Source organism: Chiloscyllium plagiosum, chromosome 14 (genome assembly GCF_004010195.1).
Source record: "Chiloscyllium plagiosum isolate BGI_BamShark_2017 chromosome 14, ASM401019v2, whole genome shotgun sequence".
Lineage (NCBI taxonomy): Eukaryota > Metazoa > Chordata > Chondrichthyes > Orectolobiformes > Hemiscylliidae > Chiloscyllium > Chiloscyllium plagiosum.
In genome coordinates this window covers 25,697,666-25,722,268 of record NC_057723.1, presented here as the reverse complement: position 1 = coordinate 25,722,268, position 24,603 = coordinate 25,697,666, and the positions used below count along the sequence as shown (strand labels likewise).

The 24,603-nt window shown below is 42.0% G+C and overlaps 1 protein-coding gene across 1 annotated transcript in view; it reads right to left on the bottom strand.

The window, feature by feature from the left end:
- Positions 1-21,039, bottom strand: part of LOC122556566 (solute carrier family 22 member 5-like) — a 113,575-nt gene extending 92,536 nt beyond the window's left edge. Inside the window, exons 1-2 of the mRNA XM_043703379.1 lie at positions 20,392-21,039; positions 1,394-1,497 (exon numbers count right to left, since the gene is read on the bottom strand). Coding sequence (XP_043559314.1) covers positions 1,394-1,497; positions 20,392-20,781 — 494 coding nt within the window. The 5' untranslated portion in view covers positions 20,782-21,039. The remainder of the gene's footprint in view (positions 1-1,393; positions 1,498-20,391) is intronic.
- Positions 21,040-24,603: the final 3,564 nt, after the last annotated feature.

The following is a 24,603-nucleotide window of genomic DNA, read 5'->3' as shown; positions in this document are numbered from 1 at the left end:
TATACACAGATTATTTTTGTTATGTGGAATAGCAAGTCACAAAGGAATTAAGAAAGTAAAAATACACTTTACTATAGTAACAAGAACTCAGAAGTTAATGTAGGATTAATTATAGGAATACAAAGTGTAATTAATATGCCACATAATTATCTGTCTGTAGTTCATGAACTTGGTTTTAGATACTGGTATCTGTTACTCATTTCAGCAGATTCGTTTATCTCTCAAATCATTCTGTTTGCCCTTTTTATGGAAGGTACATATTTAACGAACAAATAAACAATCTCTATAATAAAGAACAGTGTCCATTTACATTTTGGACACGTACATGTGAAGATGGAGGTGATGTGAGGGGGAGGATGCAATTAACAAGCTTGCATGAATACAGCACGAATCATGTCCTGCTTGCACCTGGGGTAGGACAAAAAGCTGGTTGGAGGAAATAGGATTTTAAGTCATGGGATATCACCATCAGGAATCTAGGAGAAACGTCTCGGATTGCAGAACTCCCTCAGTACTGCACTGTATCAACCTGTGCTCAAGTCTGGGGAGGAATTTAAACAAACAACTTTCTGAATTGGGCAAAAGGGCTACCATCCAAATCACTCCTGCTCAGGAGATTCCATTAAAACTGTAAATACAGTGATCATGCTGTCTACTTTCCTACCCTGATCCGTTGAAATTGACTTTTTCTCCTGCAATCAATACTGTGCAGAATTTGCATGTACTAAGGTGAAAACCTCAGAGTTTTAAACGACTTTATCAAATATCTGGACTTTGGAATATTTATGAGGATACCCAACAGCCTGCAGAAAATGCCTAATGCACTTACGCGTTGTGGGCTTGTGGCTCCAGATCAGAAGGTTGCATGTTCAAGTCCCGCCACGCCCATTGTGCTTAATTGAAGCTCAATTTCTGGGGTAGCACGGTGGCTCAATGGTTAGCATTGCTGCCTCACAGCACCAGGGACCTGGGTTCAATCCCTACCTCGGATGACTGTGTGGAGTTTGCACATTCTCCCTGTGTCTGCGTGGGTTTCCTCCAGGTACTCTGGTTTCCTCCCACAATCCAAAGATGTGCAGGTTAGGTGAATTGCCCATAGGTTAGGTGTATTTAGCCAGGGGTATATAGGGTAGGGGAATGGGTCTGGGTGGGTTACTCTTGGTAGGGTTGGTGTGGACTTGTTGGGCCAAAGGGCCTGTTGCTTTATTGTAGGAAATCTAATCTAATCTCAAACCCAGACACTAAAATAAAAGCTGGTGAGAACACAACATAACTATTGCCAATCAATTCTCAACCCCAATCTTTACAATGCTCCCTACCCCATTTGACTTAGGAGGCTAATACACTGGCTAAAGATTCTTTGTGACAGAGTTTATTAAGAGAAATAAAATACCTGTCAGATAACTGTCCAGAAATAAAGGAACCAGTCAGCACTCCCACGAAGAATACTGACATAGCAAATGGTGCTTTCCAGTCATCGTTGCATACCAAGTTCCACTGAAATGAAAAACAAAATGAAAAATGTCATTTGTGTGGTTTAGGGAAAATTACAGACAAGCCATCTTACAGCATTGGCTACACAGAAACAGGGTAAGAGGAAAAGCTCCATCAGCTCACCAAAACAATATCAGTACAGGCCTACAGCACTGTATGCACCATATAATGACAGAAAGATGTTGCTCTGAGAACTATGATGACTCATAGTGATTATAACATCGTAAAACATTTCAAGATGTTTCGTGGAATAATATGAAACCAATATGACACTCAGATACTTTTACTCTTTCAATGGATGTGGATGTCACTGGCAAAGTTAACAAATTGCTACCCATCTCAATGGTCCTGGAGAAGCTCGTGAGGAGTAATCTTGATCCACAATGTGCACCAGATGCAGCTACCCCATAGTGCTGTTAGAATGGCAGTTTCAGGACTGTTGATCCAGCAACTGTGAAAGTGGCAAAGTTCCAAGTGAAATGGACATACAAACATTTGACCCATTAAACCTGTGTTAGCTGAACAAGATCAAGACTGATTTGCTTGTGTTTTGAATTCCACATCTATCCCAACAATCTTTGATTCCCTTGTTTGACAAGAAACTTTCTATGTCTAACTTAAAAATACTCATGAATTCCACCTCCACTAGCGTCTAGTGTAGTGGAGTCCAAAGTTAGATGGCTTTTCAGGAGAGATGAAATTTTCCTTATTTTTGGCTACATTTAATTTTTAAATAATGACCACTAGTTCTCGATTCAAACACAAGAAAATACATCCTTTCCATTTTGGTGTGTCATGAGTCAGATGGGAATAATGCACTGGAAATCAACCCTCTACTATTTCATGATCATCACAGATGTAAAAATGATCAATTTAATCACTAGGATGGTTCATGTCTGACTGGACCATTATCAAAGTTAAATATACCACACACGTTTTAATTAATAAATGATAAAGCAAGAACACCTATTTATTAGCACAAATTTAACCTTTAAAATGTGGCAAAATAGAACTTTTGTTATTAATATGGAAACAATATCGTTGGTGGCAAATATAGCCAGAAAAGGAACCTAGTGTGTGGAACAAGACTCCAAATTACAATGGGAAATGAGGTGACTTACTGACAGTTCTTTGGCTTTTGGCAATTATATCACATGGTTGTTGACCACAGCAATCCTCAATTTGGTAAATGGTCAGTTAATGGTCATAGTTTGAGTGTGAAGTGTTACTTTCTGCAGAGTTTTTGGCTTTTATTTACTTTCTGTCCACAGAGTCAGAGAGAAAGATTGCTTGCAGGTTTTTGAAAGCTCATATCTAACAGTACCTCCAATCCAACGCAAACTCTACTGAAAACTAACACAAAAACTGTTGCTAGGAGTAAAGACCATATATTTTGATTGTGGGCTGAAATGGGAAATCAGCTGTTTTTAAAACCAAGGTTTCCTGCATTGCTTAAAAGCAAGCAACCCTCATAAGTACAGTTTACACTGCTACTTATTCAAATCACTGGTGGAAGTCTGGTTATAGTCAAGCCAGAACCAAGGGGCTGTGTATGAATAGCACTTCAGCTGGCAACAATAGGTGACTGGTCTATGAACTAGTGACCAGTTATTGTTGACAAAGGTCTCTTGCTTGCCAATAACTGTGATTATCTCACTGGTAGCAGAACAGCTTGATCGTGTGAATGCTTGAAAAAGAAGCTAATGGACTTCAGGAAGGAAAGGAGCTGTAAGTTTTTGCCTTGTAGTACAAAAAAGCTCCAGGTGATTATTGGCTAGCACTTGTGTGAATGATTGTCACTTGCCTTTTATCAGCCGATGCCTGATGCTACCCACACCCTGTTTTCAGAGGCACATCTCTTTCTATATTGCATGAATGGCGAATGGTGCTGAACATTGCACAAACAACCACCATCTCATATCGGAACATATGATGGAGGGAAGGCATTTGATGAAGTAACTGAAGATAGTCTTCACAGGGTACTACACTGATGAACTCATTTAATGGTAGTGATTAATAGATAAAATTTACCACAGGTGATTTGGTGGTGAAAAAAGTCATCACGGCCATAGAAAGCAAGGTTGTCGTGGAGTGTTTGTCAGTATTGGTAGAGTCAGAAACAGAAAATTGAGTTTTCTACAGACCCACATTAGCAACAGGGACATGGAAGAGCAGATTGGGAGACAGATTCTGGAAAGGTTCAGAAGTAACAGGGTTGTTGTCAAGGGTGACTTTAACTTCCCTAACATTGTTTGAAATCTCCTCAGTTCAAATAGCTTGGATAGAGTAGTTTTTATCAGGTGTGTCCAGGAAGGGTTCCTGACTCAATATGTAGATTGATCAACTAGATGGGAGGCCATATTGGATTTGGTTGATGTTAAGAAGAATGATATGCTGAAAGTTTTAGAAATCATAAGGATAGATAAGTCCTCGGGGCCAAAGGGGATATACCCTAGGTTATGACAGGAAGCAAGGGAAGAGATTGCTGCGCCTCTAGCAATGATGTTTGCGCCCTTATTGTCCACTGGAGTACTGCCAAATGATTGGAGGGTGGCAAATGTTATTCCCTTGTTCAAGAAAAGGAATAGGGATAATCCTGGGAATTACAGACCAGTCAGTCTCACGTCTGTGGTGGGTAAAGTATTGAGGAGGATTCTGAGAGACAGAGTTTATGATTACTGGAAAATCATAGTTTGATTAGAGATAGTCAGCATGGCTTAGTGAGGGGCAGGTCATGCCTCACACACCTTATTGAATTCTTTAAGGATGTGTCAAAGTACATGGATGAAGGTCAAGCAGTAGATATGGTGTACTTGAATTTTAGCAAGTCATTTGATAAGGTTCTCATGGTAGGGTCATTCAGAAAGTAAGGAGTGTGGGATACTGGGAAATTTGGCTGTCTAGATACAGAATTGGCTGGCCCACAGAAGACAGAGGGTGGTGACAGATGTAAAGTATTCAGCCTGGAGCTCGGTGATCAGTGGTGCTCCTCAGGGATCAGTTCTGGGACCTCTGCTCTTTTTGATTTCTTTAAATGACTTGGATGAAGAAGCAGAAGGGTGGGTTAGTAAGTTTGTCGATGACACGAAAGTTGGTGGTGTGGTAGATAATGTGGAGGGCTGTTGTAGGTTGCATCGAAATGTTGACAGGATGCAGAACTGGGCTGATAAGTGGCAGGATGCATTCAACCTGGAAAAGTGTGCAGTGATTCACTTTGAAAGGTCGAATTTGAATGCAGAATACTGGGTTGAACACAGGATTCTTGGCAATGTGGAGGAACAGAGGGATCTTGGAATCCATGTCCATTGATCCCTCAAAGTTGCCACCCAAGTTGACAGGGTTGTCAAGAAGACGTTTGGTGTGTTGGCTTTCATTAGCAGAGGAATTGAGTTTAAGAGCCACAAGGTTACGTTGCAGCTCTATAGAGCTCTGGTTAGAATATTGTGTTCAGTTCTGGTTCCCCCATTATAGGAAGGATGTGGAAGCATTTGAGAGTGTGCAGAGGAGATTTACCAGGATGCTGCCTGGACTGGAGGGCATGCCTTATGAAGAAAGGTTGAGGGAGCTAGGGCTTTTCTCACTGGAGTGAAGGAGGATGAGAGGTGACTTGATAGAGATATACAAGATGGTGAGTGGCATAGATTCAGTAGATAGCCAGAGACTTTGTCCCAGTGCCATCACAAGGGGGCATAATTTTAAGGAAGAAGTTTTAGGGGATATGTCAAAGGTAGGTTCTTTACACAGAGAGTGGTGGGTATGTGGAATGCACTGCCAGCAGTGGCAATAGTGTCAGATACATTAGAGACATTTAAACAACTCTTGGATAGGCACATGGAAGATAGTACATTGAAGGGTATGTAGGTTAGTCTGATCTTAGAGTAGGATAAAAAGTCAGCACAACATCGAGGGCCGAAGGGCCTGTACTGTTCTCAGGTCTATGTTCTATGTTTTGTGTGTGATAGCATTTCCGGATATTAAAAAAAAGTCCTGATGGAGTTGAGGGCTCTTGTGGTGCAGTACTGGTGTGCGTACTTCTGAGTCAGGCAACCTAGGTTCAAATCCCATTTGCGCCAGCGGTGTATAACAGGTCTGCACAGGTCAGTGAAGAAAAATATCTTTAAATGCCATTAAAAACTGAACTGAGCAAATTGTATATTATTAAACACATTCTCTAATAATTTATAATAAAACAGAGGAACTCATTCATTCATGGTTATTATCATTGAGTATGTTACTATTGTGTAAGTAACATTTGATAGCAGTTGATGACCCTTTCCATTCTTTGCTTACAATCAAGAGGGTACTGACGTAGTGGTTATTTTGTGGATTTGGCCTGCCTTTTGTGAATTGGACATACTGTTAAATGAATGCCAGTATTACAGCTATGCTGCATAAGTGGTATTGGGACAAAAGACCAAAAGCTTGGTCAAAATATTAGGCTGTAACGAGTGTCCTACAGGGAAAAATTCCAGAGAGATACAGAGGTTTAGCAAGGAGATTCCAGACCACAGGGCCAAGGATTTTTAAAGTATAGCAATCATTCATGGATAGATTAGCATCATCAAGAGGACAGTCAGGGAAGTTTGAGGGGTCAAAGTGAAAGAGATTTACAGTCTGTTCTGATATAATGAGGTAGTCTTGTTCCCATGCGATTCCGCGTTATAAGAAAACCATGTAATAGCAGCACCATTTAAACCAATGGGACCAGAATTCCATTATAGCCAATACTGTACATGTGAGGAAAGTTTGCATTCTACAAATGATGGTTAAAATTCTTCAATCATGTTACAGCCAATTCACGTTGAAGAAACGCACATTATAGCAGAACCGACTGTGTCATTGAGAAGGTGTATAAGATATGAGCAAGTAGGGAAACAGTTTGGGTTGCATGACAAAGGCTCAGCTAGCATGATGTTGACCAGATAAGAACTTGCAGTAAACAATGAGGTGCTGGAGGAAGGGGAGTGGGTTAACGAGGTAAAAAGCATCCATTGTGTAATGCCAGTTGAAGGTGAAAAGCATCCATTGTGCAATGCCAGTTAACAAGGTTAAGAACATCCATTGAATAATGCCAGATGGGTAAATCTTTACTGTTGATGCTTGCTGATTGTAATGATCACCCAATCAATATAGTTGCCTTATTTGGTTGCTGCTCCCTATGGATGACTATATAATTCCTTAGGAATCTGCTGTTCAAGAGAACACCGTGAACTCATGTCTCTGTGCACTAGGATAATTGTTCTCTCCCTACAGGGCCCGGAATAAAGATGAAGAAGTTAAAGCCACACTGTGTCTCTGAGTGTTTGCTTCGACTGCTACAAGGATAGGGAAACACAACATCATAACCAAATGCACTTTTTGTATACTTTTGTGTATTGCTGAAAGCAATAGCATGAAAATAAGATACAGGTGATCACATGAAGGGATTTGAAAACATGAAGCTTTAGCCTAAACAAGTGCCAATGTTAGTGAGCACAAGGATAATGGATCATTGAGTTTTAGGGAGCAGGTATTAGATTTGAATTGAGTTTATGGACTAGGTGAGGGTGGTCAGGGGAGCATTAAGATACTTAAGTCGATAGGTTACAAAGTCATGGATGGGAGTTTCATCGGCAGATGATTTGAGGCTGGGCTGGAGTTTGTTGACATTACTGAGGTAGAAGTAGACATCTTTGGTTATGACACATCTCACTCTAAAAATCTGAGTACACAATCTAGTTGACATTTCAATGTAGTACTGAGAGGGATAATTCATTTTGTAGAAAATGTCAAAATACAATTTCTTCTACCCTTTCAGTTCAAATTAATATATTCTGATGCACTATTTGAAGAAAAGCAGAATAGTGTTCATGCCAACATTGCTGAAATATTTTAAGGTTATTCATCTCATTGGTATTTATGGGATATTACTGCCACATTTTCCATTTTACATGTTTAATGTTCCATTAAACATAACAGTTTTTATGTTTAAAAAATACTGTGCGAAGTACTTTTGGTATTACTAAGGGTGTGTAAAATAAATTCCGGCTAATTATATGCACAGACAATGTACAATTTTGCACTTTCATGAAATTTCCCAAATATATTTCCCTGAATAAAACACTTGACAACATATCAAGTACGAAAAGTGATTTTTTTGTTCACACATTCCAAAATAGAAAGAAATACTGGCATAATAATGCATTAACAGATCCAGTGATATTCAGACAATCTTAATCCATAGATCATCTATATTTTCATCTGCTGAAAAAGGGCAAAGGGGCAATTATACAAAAAGGGCAGTTCAGGCAGTGAAGAAGGTTAGAGCTCAAAGGAGTCATCAAATAAAAGGCAAGGGGAGTGAAAATAGTTTTAGAAAATAATCAATGATGGCCCAATGTACTAGTGCTAACAGTACAATAAAGATCAACTCTGACTGAAAGTTATAGCATGAAAACTAGATACAGGCACAAGAAGAAAAAAGTGAATGACAGGAGTGAATGATCTGAAGTGTTGAACTCAGTCCGGTAGGCGTAAAAAGGTTACTCATTAAGCAAGGTGCTGTTTCTCCAAGTTACACTGGGCTTCACTGGAACACTGCAGCAGGCTGAGGCCAGAAATATGAACACGAGACAGAGATGGTGTATTAGAATGGCAAGGGAATGAAAGATTGGAGACATGCTTGTGGATGGAGGGTAGGTATCCCTCAAAGACATTGCCCAATCGGCCTTTGACCTTTCCATTGTAGAGGAGACCGCAAGTGCAGTAGCCTTTATGAACATGAGGTATAGACCGTACAGTCCATCAAGTCTGCTCCATCATTCAATGGCTGCTCTGATTTTCTTCCACTGCATTTTCCTGCCTTTTCCCCCATACCTCATGACTCCCTTACTGGTTAAATGTCAATCTATCTTAGCCCTGAATATACTCAATAACCCACCCTCATCAGCCCTCTCTGGTAAAGAGTTTGCACGTTCTCCCCGTGTCTGCGTGGGTTTCCTCCGGGTGCTCCGGTTTCCTCCCACCATCCAAAGATGTGCAGGGTCAGGTGAATTGGCCATACTAAATTGCCCGTAGTGTTAGGTAAGGGGTAAACGTAGGGGTATGGGTGGGTTTCGCTTCGGCGGGTCGGTGTGGACTTGTTGGGCCGAAAGGCCTGTTTCCACACTGTAATCTAATCTAATCTAAAAAAAAAATTCATTACCCTCTGAGAAAAGATGTTCCTCATCTTTGTCTTGAATGTGTGACCCCTTGTTTTGAAATTATGCCCTTTCTTCCTCGACTCTCCCTCAAGGAGAAACAAACTTTACGCAACTGCTCTGTCATGTCCTCCTAGAATCTTGTATGCTTTAGTAAGGTGGCCTCTCATTTTTTTTTTATTCCACTGAGTATTCAATCTCTCCTCATAAGATAGTGCCTTCATTTGTGGGATCAGCTGAGTGAGCCTTCTTTGGACTACATCCAATGCCAGTATAATGTTTCCTTTGATAAGGGGCCCAAAACTCTTCACAGTATTCCAGCTGCCATCTGCAACCTGACTGTAGAATATTGTCTTTCCTCATCCAGGTAATTTAAATATATTGCAAATAACCATGGCTCTTGCGCTGATCACTACATTACACCACAGATTGCTATCTGGAAAATGCCCCTAGATGAAGTAGCAAATTGCTACTTCATCTAGGAGCATGGTTTTGGACCTCAGGTGTAAAAGAAAGAGAAGATAAAAGGCAAGTATTACACTGCAACATTCCCTACTTTAAATTGGAGCACAACAGATCTCCAAGTAGAATGATAATTGGTTAAGCAGCATTCAGAATTGTGGCTTTTAGAACTTGTTGTGCCCAATGAAGATAAACAAACCTTAATTGCTTTATTATCAATTAGGAACAAAGAATTAATAGAATTTTCAAATCTGAATTAACAAGCAAGAGGGCTAAAGATTCCCCAAATGGTCTGGACACATTAGAAGGCCAAATCAGAATTGATTAAACCTGGCTTCATGGAATTTAGACAGAAACTTATAGAATCCGTGGATCATTTTGTGAACAGATGCAGAGGAAAGGGCTTATTTGTGTGATTTTCCAGATGGGGAGCTGGGAAAAAGATCTAACAAAAGATTGGGTTGGTGAATACATCCACCCCTGTGACTGCATCTGTCTCTAATGATGCTCTCCAGAGGATTTGCGAGACTAACTCCCAATTTAAAAGCTACTGAAGGATGGAAGTAGACACGGAATGACATAGCTTACAGGTCCCCGGAACAAAAACACCCAAAGCAAGACATGTCAAAGGTGTGGCCTTCTGCGTGCAATGCCCAGCTTCCAATCAATTTTGCAAGGCATGTGAAAAGAAAGGCCAGTGGCAGAGGAAGTGAACAAGAACAAAGGTTGACGCAGTTGCAAAGGACAACACAGTGATTCAACAGACTGCACACAATCAGTACATTTGAACTACAATAAAGACCATCTGGTATCCTGCAAGGAGAGTATATTTGAACTAATCAAAAAAACAGAATCTGTAAATGTACATGCATCAAGACAGACTGTGTGGTAAACACGTTTCATATTGATGTTTTCCACATGATTGACAATGTTAACACAGCATCTGAACTGTTCGCAAAAGCTCAAGCTATCTGTCATCAGAAAACTGGTGTCTATTTGTTATTGGCTAAGATTGATATAGGAACAAATTATCAATATACTATCCCTGTGAATTCTACAAAAAAAAGGATCTAAATACATGGGAAGGTATGACAAAGCTTATGAATGTAAAACTTCCAGTAAACAATGTTTCACCTTTTTCAAATATGCAATCAATAGTGCTGGCATACAAGTACAATCAATCAGCTTAGTAATCACAGCATTGTCAACACTGCTGGACCAGTCAAGCAGATATACCAGTATACCGTAACCTTAGAGTCAAAATCCCATTAGAAACTTTGCCAATCACTTCAATTAATGATTCAACATTGACAATCAAAAATGTTTTAACATGGACAGTTTAAAGAAGGCTACAACATTGTGTTTTACACAAAATACAAGTCTTCTTTTCATTAATCCATCATTTTAGTGCAGAGTCTATTTAAATGACAAATTGATGTTTGAGCTGGAGAAGATGGGGTATGAAAGAATCAGTAAAAAAATGTGCAGGTGTACAGAAACTGGTATACCTTGTTAAGATATGTAGAGTATGTCTTGATCCATGATGCCTGGTTTGAAAAACAAACTTAGAAAAAACTCATATCAAAAAAGGTATAGTTGAGATTTGTAGGATTGACATTCTTCTTGAGGTTTGATGCCAAAACCTGGTTACAGGTCAGTAAATGTTGTATACAAGTTGCAGTACAGGAGTTCACTATATTCAGTACTCTATTCAGATGATACAGTTTTCAATAACTCTCCACCAGATTATGCGTAGGCTGTAAGTTCTTGCGAGCTCACATGAAATGCATTACATCCATATACTAAGACTGGTTTCAACAATCAAAACTATCACATCTGTGTGTCAAAGATTAACTTTCTCAGTTCTTGTTTCTCCAGTGCGAGCCTAGTAAAACAGAGGACATAAAAGCCATGCCAATTCCTCAAGACAAAGATAATCTTCAAAGACGTCTCGGGCTCTTTAATTTCTTGTTACCACCCAATTTCCATTATTGAGTTTGTGCCACTTATTCATAATGTTTAAGTTCTGTGTTACCAAACAGATCTTAGTGTAATATCCATCATTAAAACTAGAAACATTAGCTCTGTTCATCATGCTGCTGGCCTGATGAGTTTCTATAGCTTTTTCTATTTCTATTTTAGACCTTCAGCATCCACAGTATCTTAATTTTATACGTTATACTTGCTCCAGTGTGACAAACCCAGTTTTTTAATAAAGATTCATCATGGACCCTTAGTTTTACATTTTATATTTCCATTAATGAAACCTGAGATCCCATTTGCAAATCAGTTGATTTCTCAGTCTCTCCTGCCAACTTCAAATGATTTCTGCATATATACTCTTAACTGTCTCTATTTATGCCCTCTCCACACCCCTCCTTAAATGTACACTGCTTATTCTGTTTTAGCTATGCATCGTTTCTGAGACCAGCATTTATTGCCCATTCCCAAGTGTCCTGAAGTGAGCAGCCTTTAGTCCATGTGTTGTGTTACGAAGATGTGGGTGTATTGTACCTTTATGAAAGTTATTAGCTCATAGAACTACCTGACAGCGCCAAGTGTTCGAAAAAAAAAATAATGTAACATTTGGTCGAACAACTCGATTAGCTGGTTGCCTGGAGACAAAAACAAATTCAAATTCAACCAATCAATTTAAATTATACCCTAAAATACCAACCTCCAATCAAGTTTGAAGTATATTGACAATCTTAAAAGCCAATAACACAATCCGATGATTTGGGGATATAAGACCGGGGAAAATTAAAGAGTTGGGAAGAGAACTGCCAAGCCACCAACATGTAAAGGCTGTCCAAAAAATAGCTCTCTTAAAGGTACCTTTATCAATCAGTAATCTATGAAGCAGAATCCCCAAGAAGAAGGAAAAAAAGACAGGAATACGGAGAAGAACCAAAAGCTGCCTGGTTTTGTGATAAGAGGTTTTGGATGTAAGTTTGCTCACTAAGCTTGAAGGTTCATTTCCAGACATTTCGTCACCTTACTAGGTAATATCTTTAGTGGGCCTCAGGCGAAGCACTGCTGAAAATTCCTGCTTTCTATTTATATGTTTATGTTTCTTTGGGTTGGTGATGTCATTTCCTGTGGTGAAGTCACTTCCTCTTCCTTTTCTCAGGGGGTGGTAGATGGGGTCTAATTTGATGTGTTTGTTGATAGAGTTCGGGTTGGAATGCCATGCCTCTCAGAATTCTTGTGCATGTCTTCGTTTGGCTTGTCCTAGGATGGATGCGTTGTCCTTACATATGGATGAGGAAGGACACCATTTCGACTAGTTAATTATTCTCTGTTATACTTTAAGAAATAAAGTTGTTAATTTTTACATTAAATAGTTCTTGGCCTCTCGGGTTTTGACAGATTATGGCATGGGATAACTTTTTTCTGTGTTGCTGGTTTAAATTAAGCAGGAGGGTTTACTCCATGTCGTAACATTTGTAAGAGCACAAAGTGATTGAAGGGATGCATCTTCCGGATTTTGATCCTGCAATGGTGAAATGACATGTAGGCCAGGGCATTCATGATGCTAGGAGAAAGTGAGGACTGCAGATGCTGGAGATCAGAGTTAAAAAGTGTGGCGCTGGAAAAGCACCGCAGGTCAGGCAGCACCCGAGAAGCAGGAGAGTCAACGTTTCGGGCATAAGCTCTTCATCAGGAATATGGGGGGGTTGGAGGGGGAACGGGGGCTGAGTGATAAACAGGAGAGTGTGTTTGGGAGTGGGGATGGGGGGAAGGTAGCTGGGAAGGCAATAGGTATGTGCAGGTGGGTGTGATAGTGATAGGTCAAAGGGGAGGGTGGAGCAGATAGGTGGGAAGGAAGATGGATAGGTAGGTAGTTCAAGATGGTGAGGCTAAGTTGGAGGGTTGGATTTGGGATGAGGTGGGGTTAGGGGATTTTAGGAAACTAGCAAAAATTTATGACGATGCTATGTGGTTGAAGGGTCTGAAGGCGGAAGGTGAGGCATTCTTCCTCCAGGTGTTGCGTGGCTAGGATTTGGCGGAGAGGAGGCCCAGGACATGCATGTCCTTGGCATAGTAGGAGGAGGAGTCGAAGTGGTCGGCCACAGGGCAGTGCGGTTGTTTGATGCACGTGTCCCAGAGATGTTCTCTGAAGTGTTCCATGAGTTGGCGTCCTGTCTCCCTGACATGGAGGAGACCATATTGAGAGCAATGGACACAGTAGATAAGTTGTTTGGATGTTGGATGTGCAGGAAGATTCTGCTGGATCTGAAAAGATCCTTTGGGGCCTTGGATGGAGGTGTGGGCCCAGGTTTTACACCTCTGGCAGTGGAATGGGAAAGTGCCAGGAGTGAAGGGTGGATTGGTGGGGAGTGTGGACCTAACGAGGGAGTCACGGAGGGAATGGTTTCTGTGGAATGAAGATAGAGGTGGGGAGGGAACTACATCTCTGCTGGTGGTGTCTGATTGTAGGTGGTGGAAATTCCAGAGGATAATGTGCTGTATCTGGAGATTAGTGGGGTGGAGGTGAGGATTAGGGGGTTCTAGCCTTGTTGTGATTGGAAGGGTGGTGTGCAGGAAATGCACTAGAGGGCATTGTTGATCATGTGAGAGGGAAAGTTGAAGTCCTGGAAAGAGGAGGCCATCTGGGATGTCCTGGAACCGAAATTGCTCTCCTTGGGAGCAGATACAGTGGAGGCGGAGGAATTGGGAGTAAGGGATCACATTTTTACCAGGGGTGGGGACGGTTGAGAGGACATGTAGTCCAGGCAGCCATAAGAGGGGGTGGGTTTGAAATAGATGTCCGTGTTAAGTTAGTTGCCAGAGATGGAGACGGAGATGTCCAGCAAGGAGAGGGAGGTGTCCAAGATGGTCCAGGTGAACTTAAGGTCAGGGTGGAAGGTGTTAGTGAAGCTGATGAACTGTTCAATCTTCTAGTGGGAGCATGAGGTGGCACCAATACAGTCATCAATGTAGCAGAGGAAAGGTGGGGGATGGTGCCGGCGTAATTGCGGAAGATGGACTGTTCCATGTATCCTACAATGAGACAGGCATAGCTAGGGCCATGCATGTGCCCATGGCTATCCCCTTGGTCTGAAGGAAGTGGGAAAATTCAAAGGAGAAATTGTTGAAGGTGAGGACCAGTTTCCCCAGTCAGATGAATATGTCGATGGAGGGGTACTGGTTGGGTTAGTAGGTAAAGGAAGAAACAGAGGGCTTGGTGACCTTTATCATGGCAGATGGACGTGTACAGGGACTGGATGTCCATGGTGAAGATGAGGCATTGGGGGCTGGGAAATGAAAGTCATGGTGGTGGTGGAGGGCGTGGGTGGGGTCCTGAATGTATGTGGGGATTTCTTGGACCAAGGGGGACATGATGGTGTCAAGACATGACGAGATCATTTTGGTGCAGCAGGAGCAGGCGGAGGTGATAGGTTGACTGGGACAATCGGGTTTGTGGATTTTGAGTAAGAGGTAGAACCAGGCGGTGCAGGGTTCCGGGACTATAAGATATAATTTCCTCCCCACCCCTTTCTGCGTTTGCAGAGACCATTCCCTCTGTGACTTGCTCGTTAGGTCCACACCCCACGCCAACCCACCCTCCACTCCCAGCACCTTCCTGCAAGAGGTGTAAACCCTGCGCCCACACCTACCCCCTCACCTCCATCCAAGGCCCCAGTGGATCTTTTCACACCCAGCAGAGATTTTCCTGCACATCCAAACACCTCATCTATTGTGTCCGTAGCTCTCGATGTGGTCTCCTCTACATCGGGAAGACAGGACATCAACTTGTAGAATATTTTAGGGAACATCTCCAGGACACACGCACCCAACAACCCCACTGCCCTGTGGCCAACCATTTCAACTCCCCATCCCACTCCGTCAAGGACATGCAAGTCCTGGGCATCCTCCATTGTCATATCTAAGCCATCCGACGACTGGAGGAAGAATACCTCATCTTCCGCCTTGGGACCACACAGCATCAAAATTGACTTCACTGGTTTCCTAGTCACCCCTCCGCCCACCTCATCCCAGATCCAACCCTCCAACTTGACAATGCACTCTTGAAATGTCCTCCCTGTCCATTTTCCTTCCCACCTATCTGCTCCACCCTCCCCTCTGACCTATCATTATCACCCCCTCCTGCATCTACCTATTGCCTTCCCAGCAACCTTCCCCCCACCACCCCACTACCCTCCTGTTTCTCTCTCAGCACCCTTAGCCCACCCCCTACATTACTGATGAAGGGCTTATGCACGATATGTCGACTCTCCTGCTCCTTGAATGCTGCCTGACTTACTGTGCTTTTCCAGCAACACATTTTTCAACTATGACATTTCAGAGGCATTTAAGAATCAACTACGTTGCATTTTAGCATTGCTGAGAGCTTAGATCTGCACCAGCCAAATCAGGGAAGCATGGTAGATTTGTTTTGCTAAAACAACATCAGAGAAGCTGATGGGTTTTTTTCCAGCAATCCAGTGTTCTCCTGCAATCCAACAGCTTCGTGATTCTCATTTCTGCGCTACGTTTTTAATTACAAATATTAACAATTAATCAAATTGAAATGCTAGTCTAGTCCTATGGGTTACTATTCCAGTAACATAATCACCATGATACCATTCCTGTTTGACTTGTATTGCCTTTTATAATTCTAAAGAATGTATCACTTTGCATTTCTCTACATCAATTTCATCTGCCTCATGTCTACCCATTCAAACACCTTTTCTCGCAAACATCATCTGCCACATTGTTTACTACATACCCTAACTGTATCATTTGTAAACATTGAAATTATACTCTTCATATCCACATCCATGACATTATTATGAATCATGAAAGCGATTGTTCTTTCACTGATCCCTAGATAAATCCACTATATATCTTCATCCAGGCCAAATAATGGCTGTTCACGAATATAATTGTTCTTTTCTTCTTGTCCTTTAGCCAATTTATATCCATGCCACATTTATTTAATGGGCTTCAATTCTGCAGTGTAGCCTATTAAATGGAAAATATTTAAGAGAAATAGAAAGAACATGTTGTCAAATTTAAATTTGAAAACCCGGTACATCATTCACTGAATATATCATTGAAACATTATTTTTTAAAAAAACCACAATCATCACGGGATGTGAGCTTTTTAGGCTGGGCCAGTATTATCCATTCCTAAGTGTCCTTGAGAAGATGGTGCTGAGCTGCCTTCTTGAACCGCTGCAATCAATTTAATGTAGGCAGTCACAAAAAGCTATTAGTGAGGGAGTTTCAAGGTTTTGACGCAGCAACACGGAAGGAAAGACTTCCACGTTAGGATGGTGAGTGGTTTTGAGGGGAAACTTTCAGGTGGTGGTGTTGTTCCCATATATTTGCTGTCCTTGCCATTCTCATTGATAATGGTTGTGGTTTAGAATGTGCTGTGTAAGCAGCATTAGTGAATTTACGCAGTGCATCTTGTAGATAGTACATGCTGCTGCTACTGAACATCAGCAGTGGACTGAGTGGGTCCTTGTGAATGTGGTGCCAATCAAGTGGGCTGCTTTGCCTAGATGGTGTTAAGCTTCTTGAATATTATTGAAACTTCATTCATCCAGGGAAGTATTCCATTACACTCCTGACTTGCTCCTTGTCGATACACAGGCTTTGAGGAGTTAGGAGTGAGTTACACGCCTGCACGATTGCTAGACTTTGACCGGCTCTTTAGCTAATGTGTTCATATTGCGAGTACAGTTTCCTTTCTGGGCAATGGCAACCTCCATAACACTGATAGTGGGCAGGCAAATATTTGTCCCACTGTCTAGTCATACAGTGTTTGTGTGATTGGGCTATTAATTCAACATTCTAGACTATTATTGCAAAAGAAAAACGGAATTCAAATCCTAAAATGAAGTTTGAACATTTCAACAAAGGTTTTTGAAAAATTTGGAAAGGAGATGTAAAGCTAGTATCGTTAAAATGGATTGTGAAACTGCTAGTATTTTAAAAAGCCCATCTGCATTAGTCATATTTATTAGGGAAGGAATGCTGTTGGCCTCAATCAGTTTGCTCTGTGTAACTCCAGACCATTGTCATCTGCATTCTGACAATGCCTCAGCAGCTATTCAACTGTGTTGCTCAGATTGACAGGTGTTTGGAAGAACACAGCAAGCCAAATAGCAGCAGGAGGTGTAGAAGGTTCGGGTGTTACTCTTCTTCAGGACTAAGGAAGTTGTAAGGGGAGCTGCAGGTAAAGTGGATAACAGGGGCAGGGTGTTTACAGTATTTTGATATCAGCATCGACGGTATTTTTGTCTCCAACAAAATATTGCTTAGACCAGCTGCTGTTTAAAATATTGCTTAGACCACCATCTTCTCAGGTCAATAGAGGAAGGAATGCTGTTGCCAGTGGCCTTGCCAGTGACGTGCAAGTCCTATGAGTAGTTTTTATTTAAGTGAAGACATTTCTTTATCACTGGACTAAAGAAACAAATCAGTCAATTTTTGGATACTGGTTGCTGTTTTGTGAAATCAGTCAGAACATGTTTGCTAATCACTGTGAGAACAGGCTGGTCTATGATCTTTACCCAACAGTCTACTTGTCAAGAATCACTGTCTCATTCCAAATCTGAAGAATGCCTTATTGGATGATAATTTTCAGGTCATGTCAAACTCCGAGCTTGATTTTAATTTACTGAAGCACTAGTGATTTCAGAATCTCTTGGAAACTTCGAGTGAACATCATCTCTCAGTAAGACATGGTTGTTTAGCTGCAGCTAGAATATATGAACTGTTGGTGTATAACTCTCCCTGTGAAATTCTAACTCTCTTCTAAAGCCATCTCCCCATTCATACAAATACCGACAATAAGCCATGGTGGAGAAGTGAAAAAACAGAAGGCAGTTCCATGACTGTGTCCACAGGGCTCACTGAGATGATCCTTGAGCATGTCAGAATTGGTTATTCTTCAATCTATTCTTCTCTCCTGGTAATTTCCACTTTTTTGCATGAGGCAGAGTGACTGATTCACAAGTTATCAAGTTGTCGACTTGTCAGTTAAAAGCAACATTTTAAAGCAAATGATGGGAGAAGATAACTGACTTCCTCGCTCACTGCTTGAACAAGGCAGCAGGGTGAACATTATTTCAATGAAATTCAGTCCCTCCCTTTTAGAAAGCGCAGCAATGCCTTTCACGGTCCTTGAATTTAAAAGCATTCCTTTCCCATTTTCGTCCACAAATCAAAAGTCAGAAAAATAAAAATCTTTACAGTGTACAGATCCCACCCAAGGACTGTATTCCCCATAGTACTCCAATCGACTTCAGAGAATAGCCTCCAGGCGTGACTGATCAGATCCCTGCTGCTCTCTTTGTTGGTCAGTGATGGATAATGTGATATTCCCCAATTGGCCTGCAGTGGACCTACAGGACTGACCATTGACTATTCCCTGGACTGTAGTTGGGCATATCTCCTTTCTATACCTGAACCGAATGGACAACTAATTGTGTCAATTGCTCCAGGACTGTGTGTGGACTGTGCATGCAGCTGATGGTATCTGGATTACTGAAAGCACTCCTTACCTCCTCCCTTTTGACTGAAATATGGACTAGCTCCCACCCACACCCAACATGGTCAGTTATTTGCATAAATATGCAGAGAGTTTGGTATGCAGGCAGTTGGCACATGCTGTAGATGTTAGATGAAATCTTAGCATGCCATGCTGAATCCCAGACAGATTCTTACTGACAGTGAGCCTGTTTGGCTGCAGAGAAAAGCACCTCATTGCAGTGCCACCAATATCCTTTAGCTCTGGCTGAAGCACCAGCATGGCAACAGGCATGGATGCTGTGAGCATGCAGGTAGGCACAAAGCGAGTGAGTTCGAAGACAGCAAGTGAGCACCCCTATGGCTCAGCCTGGTCCAATCTGTGTGCCAGTCCCTGGGTAAAAAAATGACCATGCAGCAGTCTTTCAATATTCAAGGCCAATGAACACTGCAGTGCAGCATTATACTTCCCAAGTAACTTGCCAATGTGTTGAACAGATGCCATGAGGATCATGACAAGTTGGCAAATGTAGGATGCCAATACCCATTAATGAGGGCTGGTTCTGGCTGGCCATTATGGGTCACACCCCGAGCAACATGGAGACTATTCACAGCCAATGGTGAGTCAAAGTCACCGGGTACCCAATCTGACTTCTACGTCAAGGCTTCTTGATATCGAGCTTATTGGGACATATTTGCTGAGGTAGGATGCTAAATATTAATGAATCAGTTATTTAACAAGCTGTAATGCCCTTCAATCAGCAACTCACTATGGCTTACTGAGAAATTTGTCTCTGCCATCTAGCAGATTCGCAAGAGATGCAAGGAGTTTGTTCTGGCATCCCTCACCAGGCCCCCTTTTGCTTTAAATCTCACCATAGCCAACACTGTTCAGGCCCCAAGCAATGTTTCACCCGAGGAGGTTACTGCAGATTTCACAGTACCGTACCAGCTTCCCACCTTCCTAGTCATTCTGCCTGTGAAAGTGAAGTTGTACTTATTGCTATCGCGCGATAGATCTTGTTATCGAAGAACAATAGATATTGTATCGTGAAGTATCCTCGAGGACTAATCACTAGGTGGGCCAAAGACAAAGCAAACACAGAAAGAGAATTGATGACGATAAATTACCTCCAAACAACTCTTCCCTAGTATCGGATACTGATAGAGATGGCAAATACAAAATGTTACCGAAAAGATCATCTGGGAAAATACCACGCCGATATCAATAAAACATGTTGCCTCAACATTCTTTTTCCAATCCTGCCACCCATGTGTTTTTTGTTTGGATTCGGGCATTTGAAGAAACCTTTCGAAAATCCGCTGATGCCATGAGTTCCCCAGCCGCGTCCCCCTGTGCAGCTCATTCGCCACCGTCATTGCTCCCAGCATCTGCTCGTTCAGCCAGAATCGTTACTCAGGCATGCCCTTTGCTAAATTTGAGACAAACGTGAGCTGCCTGTTGACGTGATGCCTGAAAAACGTTAATAGAATTAAACCTAAAAAAAAACCGGAGGAGCGAGCTGAATCCATAAAAAAAGAAACGATTTAAAATTCAAATCAAATACAAAACCAGGAGCTAAACGTTTAAATCTGGCCCTTAATTACATAACATAAAGAATTGCAGTTATCGGGTCACGATTTTTGATCGAGATGCGTCTGCCATTTGAGACACAAGTGTCTCAGTTTCCTTAAATTGTCCTTAACTCCCGCTGCTCTGAGCACAACAAACTCCTCCCTGTCTAACACTGTGGTTGCTCCAGCCGCTTACCTCGCTGACGATGGTGGAGATGTACTGCTCCTTACTGTACACCCATCCATCCAAACAGGGCTCCTGTCCCACCTCAGAAATATTGACGGAATCCGGGTCAGGGAATATCTCCGAGAGGTTCTTGATCACATCCAACCGGTACCGTCTACACTTGCTGTACTGGAGTTTGTCCTTGTCTTGTTCCAGAGGGATCGTGCGGTTCATCCACGCTTCACTGAGGTTGAGGTTCCCGGGAATTAAACAGCGGTGTTCAGGAATATCCCCGACAAAAACTATGGACATTCCGCAGAAACCATTGGGAAAGACACTGATGCTCAAAAGGAAGAAGATAATTTTCTGAAAGGGTCCCCATTCTCCGAGAAAAGCGGTGATTTCGTCGTAATCCCGCATGTTAGTGACTGTGGGAGAACGGGCAGTAACTCTCTTCCGTTAAGCTGCAGCAACTTGTCGTCAGAAGGCAGACCGGAACTACAGACTTGAATAATTTAAAACTCCGCTTTAAACTCAATCGCCTCCACTATAAATACTGCACCATGCTCACAACGGTTAGCTCCTCCCAATCCTACTGAATTCTTAAAGGGGTTCTTTCAGTGAATTGCTCATCTGCCAGCCATTGAAGTATTTCTTGCTCTTCCCACGATTTCTATTGTCGCCCCAAATAATTTTTTTTAACAAAGATTACAATTTCTGTTTACAAGCTGCAAGGCAATTTTAGAAGAAGTAGGCATTGAGTCTGCTCTGCTGTTCAATAAGATCATCCTGATCTGTTTCAGTTTCCAAGTCCATATTTTCGCCTGCTATTGATGATGTTCATTGCCTCCCAGAGATAAAACAATAGGAAAACAGGCCTTTCAGCCCAACCAGTCCACACCGACCCTGTTGAGAAACTCAACCAGACCCACTTCCCTCTGACTAATGCAATTTAGCATGACCAACTCACCTGACCTGCACACCTTTGGACTGTGGGAGGAAACTCCCAGTTGCCCAAGGCTAGAATCGAACCTGAGACCCTAGTGCTATGAGGCAGTAGTGCCTACCACTGAGCCACCATGCCACCCTAAATTGATTAGATTAGATTCCCTACAGTGTGGTAACAGGCCCTTCGGCCCAACAAGTCCACACCGACCCTCCAAAGAGTAACCCACTCAAACCCCTTTTCCCTCTAACTAATGCCCCATACACTATGGGGAAATTTAGCAATGCCAGTTCACCTGAACTGCACATTAGATTAGATTACAGTGTGGAAACAGGCCCTTCGGCCCAACAAGTCCACACCGCCCCGCCGAAGCGCAACCCACCCATACCCCTACATGTACCCCTTACCTAATACTATGGGCAATTTAGCATGGCCAATTCACCTGACCTGCACATCTTTGGACTGTGGGAGGAAACCGGAGCACCCGGAGGAAACCCACGCAGACACGGGGAGAATGTGCAAACTCCACACAATCAGTCGCCTGAGTAGGGAATTGAACCCGGGTCTCTGGCGCTGCGAGGCAGCAGTGCTAACCACTGTGCCGCCATGCCGCCCACCATCTTTGGATTGTGGGAGGAAACCAGAGCACCCGGGGGAAACGCACGCAGACACGGGGAGAATGTACAAACTCCACACAGACAGTCGCCCGAGGCTGGAATCGAACTTGAAAATGAACCACTAGACGTACTGGGAGAGGGAGCAAAAACAAGCCAGACCAGTAATTATCATTTGCAAGTTTTACTTTTTTTTAATTTCAAAAATGTACTTCATTCATTAAAAGTCTTTACACATTTAGTCACAAATACAATTCAGTTCTGTTCAATAGCATATGAAGAAAACAAGCATATATTGCAGTTTGACACTATCCAAGAAATAAACCAAAGGCTCCAATCTTACTTGTACAAGGCTATATTTACATGTATATGAGCCCGCAGGAAGATCCGATACTGGCTTCCCCTTCTGCCAATAAAAAAAACTGTGTTGTGTCTATCTGTTTGGAATGATGTCCCTTTAAGAAACCCAACTTGCAAATAAGACAAGCTCCCAGATGTCATCACATGACCACAGGCCACAACCTCTTCTTTGTAACACTTGTACTGTAGTACCTGTGTGAAGATTATTACATATTTATCACTTTAGTTATTATTAAACAAATTGGAAATCTTCAAGTAAATCGAGTTCATATGTCCTCATTTGTGTTCCATTTAAATAACAATAATATCATTGTACGGTATACAGCTGGGGTACATTTTTTCTTTAACAAAAGCAGAACAAAGAAGAAATCACTTGCAATTTTCAAGGCCATGAGTCGAAACAGCAATAATGAAACCTCAGTACAGAAAAAACAGAAGAAAAGCCTTTTTTTGTTTCTCAAGCTGTGAGTAACTCCTGTGAAACTTGAAAGGGTTCAGAAAAAGTTACAAGGATGTTGTCAGGGTTGGAGGATTTGAGCTATAGGGAACGACTGAATAGACTGGGGCCTTTTCCCTGGAGCATTGGAGGCTGAGGGGTGATCTTATAGAGGTTTGTAAAATCATGAGGAAGGGTAGGGTGAATAGCCAAGGTCTTTTCCCCAGTTAGGGGAGTCCAAAATTAGAGGGCATAGGTTTAAGGTGAGAGGGCAAAGATTTAAAAGGGATCTAAGGGGCAATGTTTTCTCACAGAGAGTAGTGCATGCATTGAATGAGCTGCCAGAGGAGGTGTGGAGGCTTGTACAATGATAACATTTAAAAAGCATCTGGATGGGTATGTGAATAGGAAGGGTTCAGAGGGATATGGGCCAAATGCTGGCAAATGGGATTAGATTAATTTGGGATACCTGGTCAGTGTGGACGAGTTGGACTGAAGGATCTATTTCTGTGCTACAGATCACGATGATTCTCTGACTCCAAGCTCAGTGTAGGCAGCCAGCTGATTGAAACGATCCTATTTGATGTGGGCTTTTACCTCCAGCAGGGTATTTTACCCGACTCCTCAACACTTTCTGTTTAGCCCTTGTAACAAAAACTAGAAATGCTATCATTTTATTGAAGAATTGACTAGATGTGTTACGATAACTAGGTAAAAACAAGGACTGTGGATGCTGGAAACCAGAGTCTAGATTAGAGTGGTGCTGGAAAAACATAGCAGGTCAGGCAGCATCCGAGGAACAGGAAAATTGACATTTCGGGCAAAAGCCCTTCATCAATAACTAGCTATTATGTACAAACATTACAAACACACCAGTATCTGAGCTAGCATTAAGCTAGAAAATTCTTCTAACACCATTCTTTTTACTCATGTTAGCTGGCAGTTTTTCTCAGAGTTCTTTGCTTTTCATATTTGCTTTCTTATCTTGCTATAAACATTTGATGTTCCTGTTGATTCCAATTGTACAATTTCTAATTTACTTAAAGCATACAGGTCTAGTATTTTTACGAACATTTACTAACTTAAAAGAAAAAAGAACTAACACCTCTTATTTCTGGAAGCAGACCGGGCAGACACTCTTAATCTCATCAGAAATAACAGCCAGCGCTCAGCATATAGAGTCATAGGGATGTACAGCACAGAAACAGACCCTTCGGTCCAACTCATCCATGCTAACCAGATATCCCAACCCAATCTGGTCCCACTTGCCAGCACCTGGCCCATATCCATCCAAACCCTTCCTATTCATACACTCATCGAGATGCCTTTTAAATGTTGTAATTGTACTAGCCTCCATCACTTCCTCTGGCAGTTCATTCCATACACACACCACCCTCTGTGTGAAAGGTTGCCCCTTAAGTCTCTTTTATATCTTTCCACTCTCACCCTAAACCTATGCCCTCTAGTTCTGGACGTCCCCACCCTAGGGAAAAGACTTTGTCTATTTATCCTATCCATGCTCCTCATGATTTTGTAAACCTCTAAAAGGTCATCCCTCAGCCTCCAATGCTCCGGGGAAAACAGCCCCAGCCCATTCAACCTCTTCTGATAGCTCAAATCCTCCAACCCTGGCAACATCCATGTAAATATTTTCTGAACCCTTTCAAGTTTCACAACATTCTTCCAATAGGAAGGAGAACAGAATTGCATCCAAAAGTGGCCTAACCAATGTCCTGTATAGCCGCAACATGACATCCCAACTCCTGTACTCAGTACTCTGACCAATAAAGGAAAGCATACCAAACGCCTTCTTCACTATTATATGTAATTGTGACTCTACTTTCAAGGAGCTATGAATCTGCACTCCAAGGTCTCTTTGTTCAGCA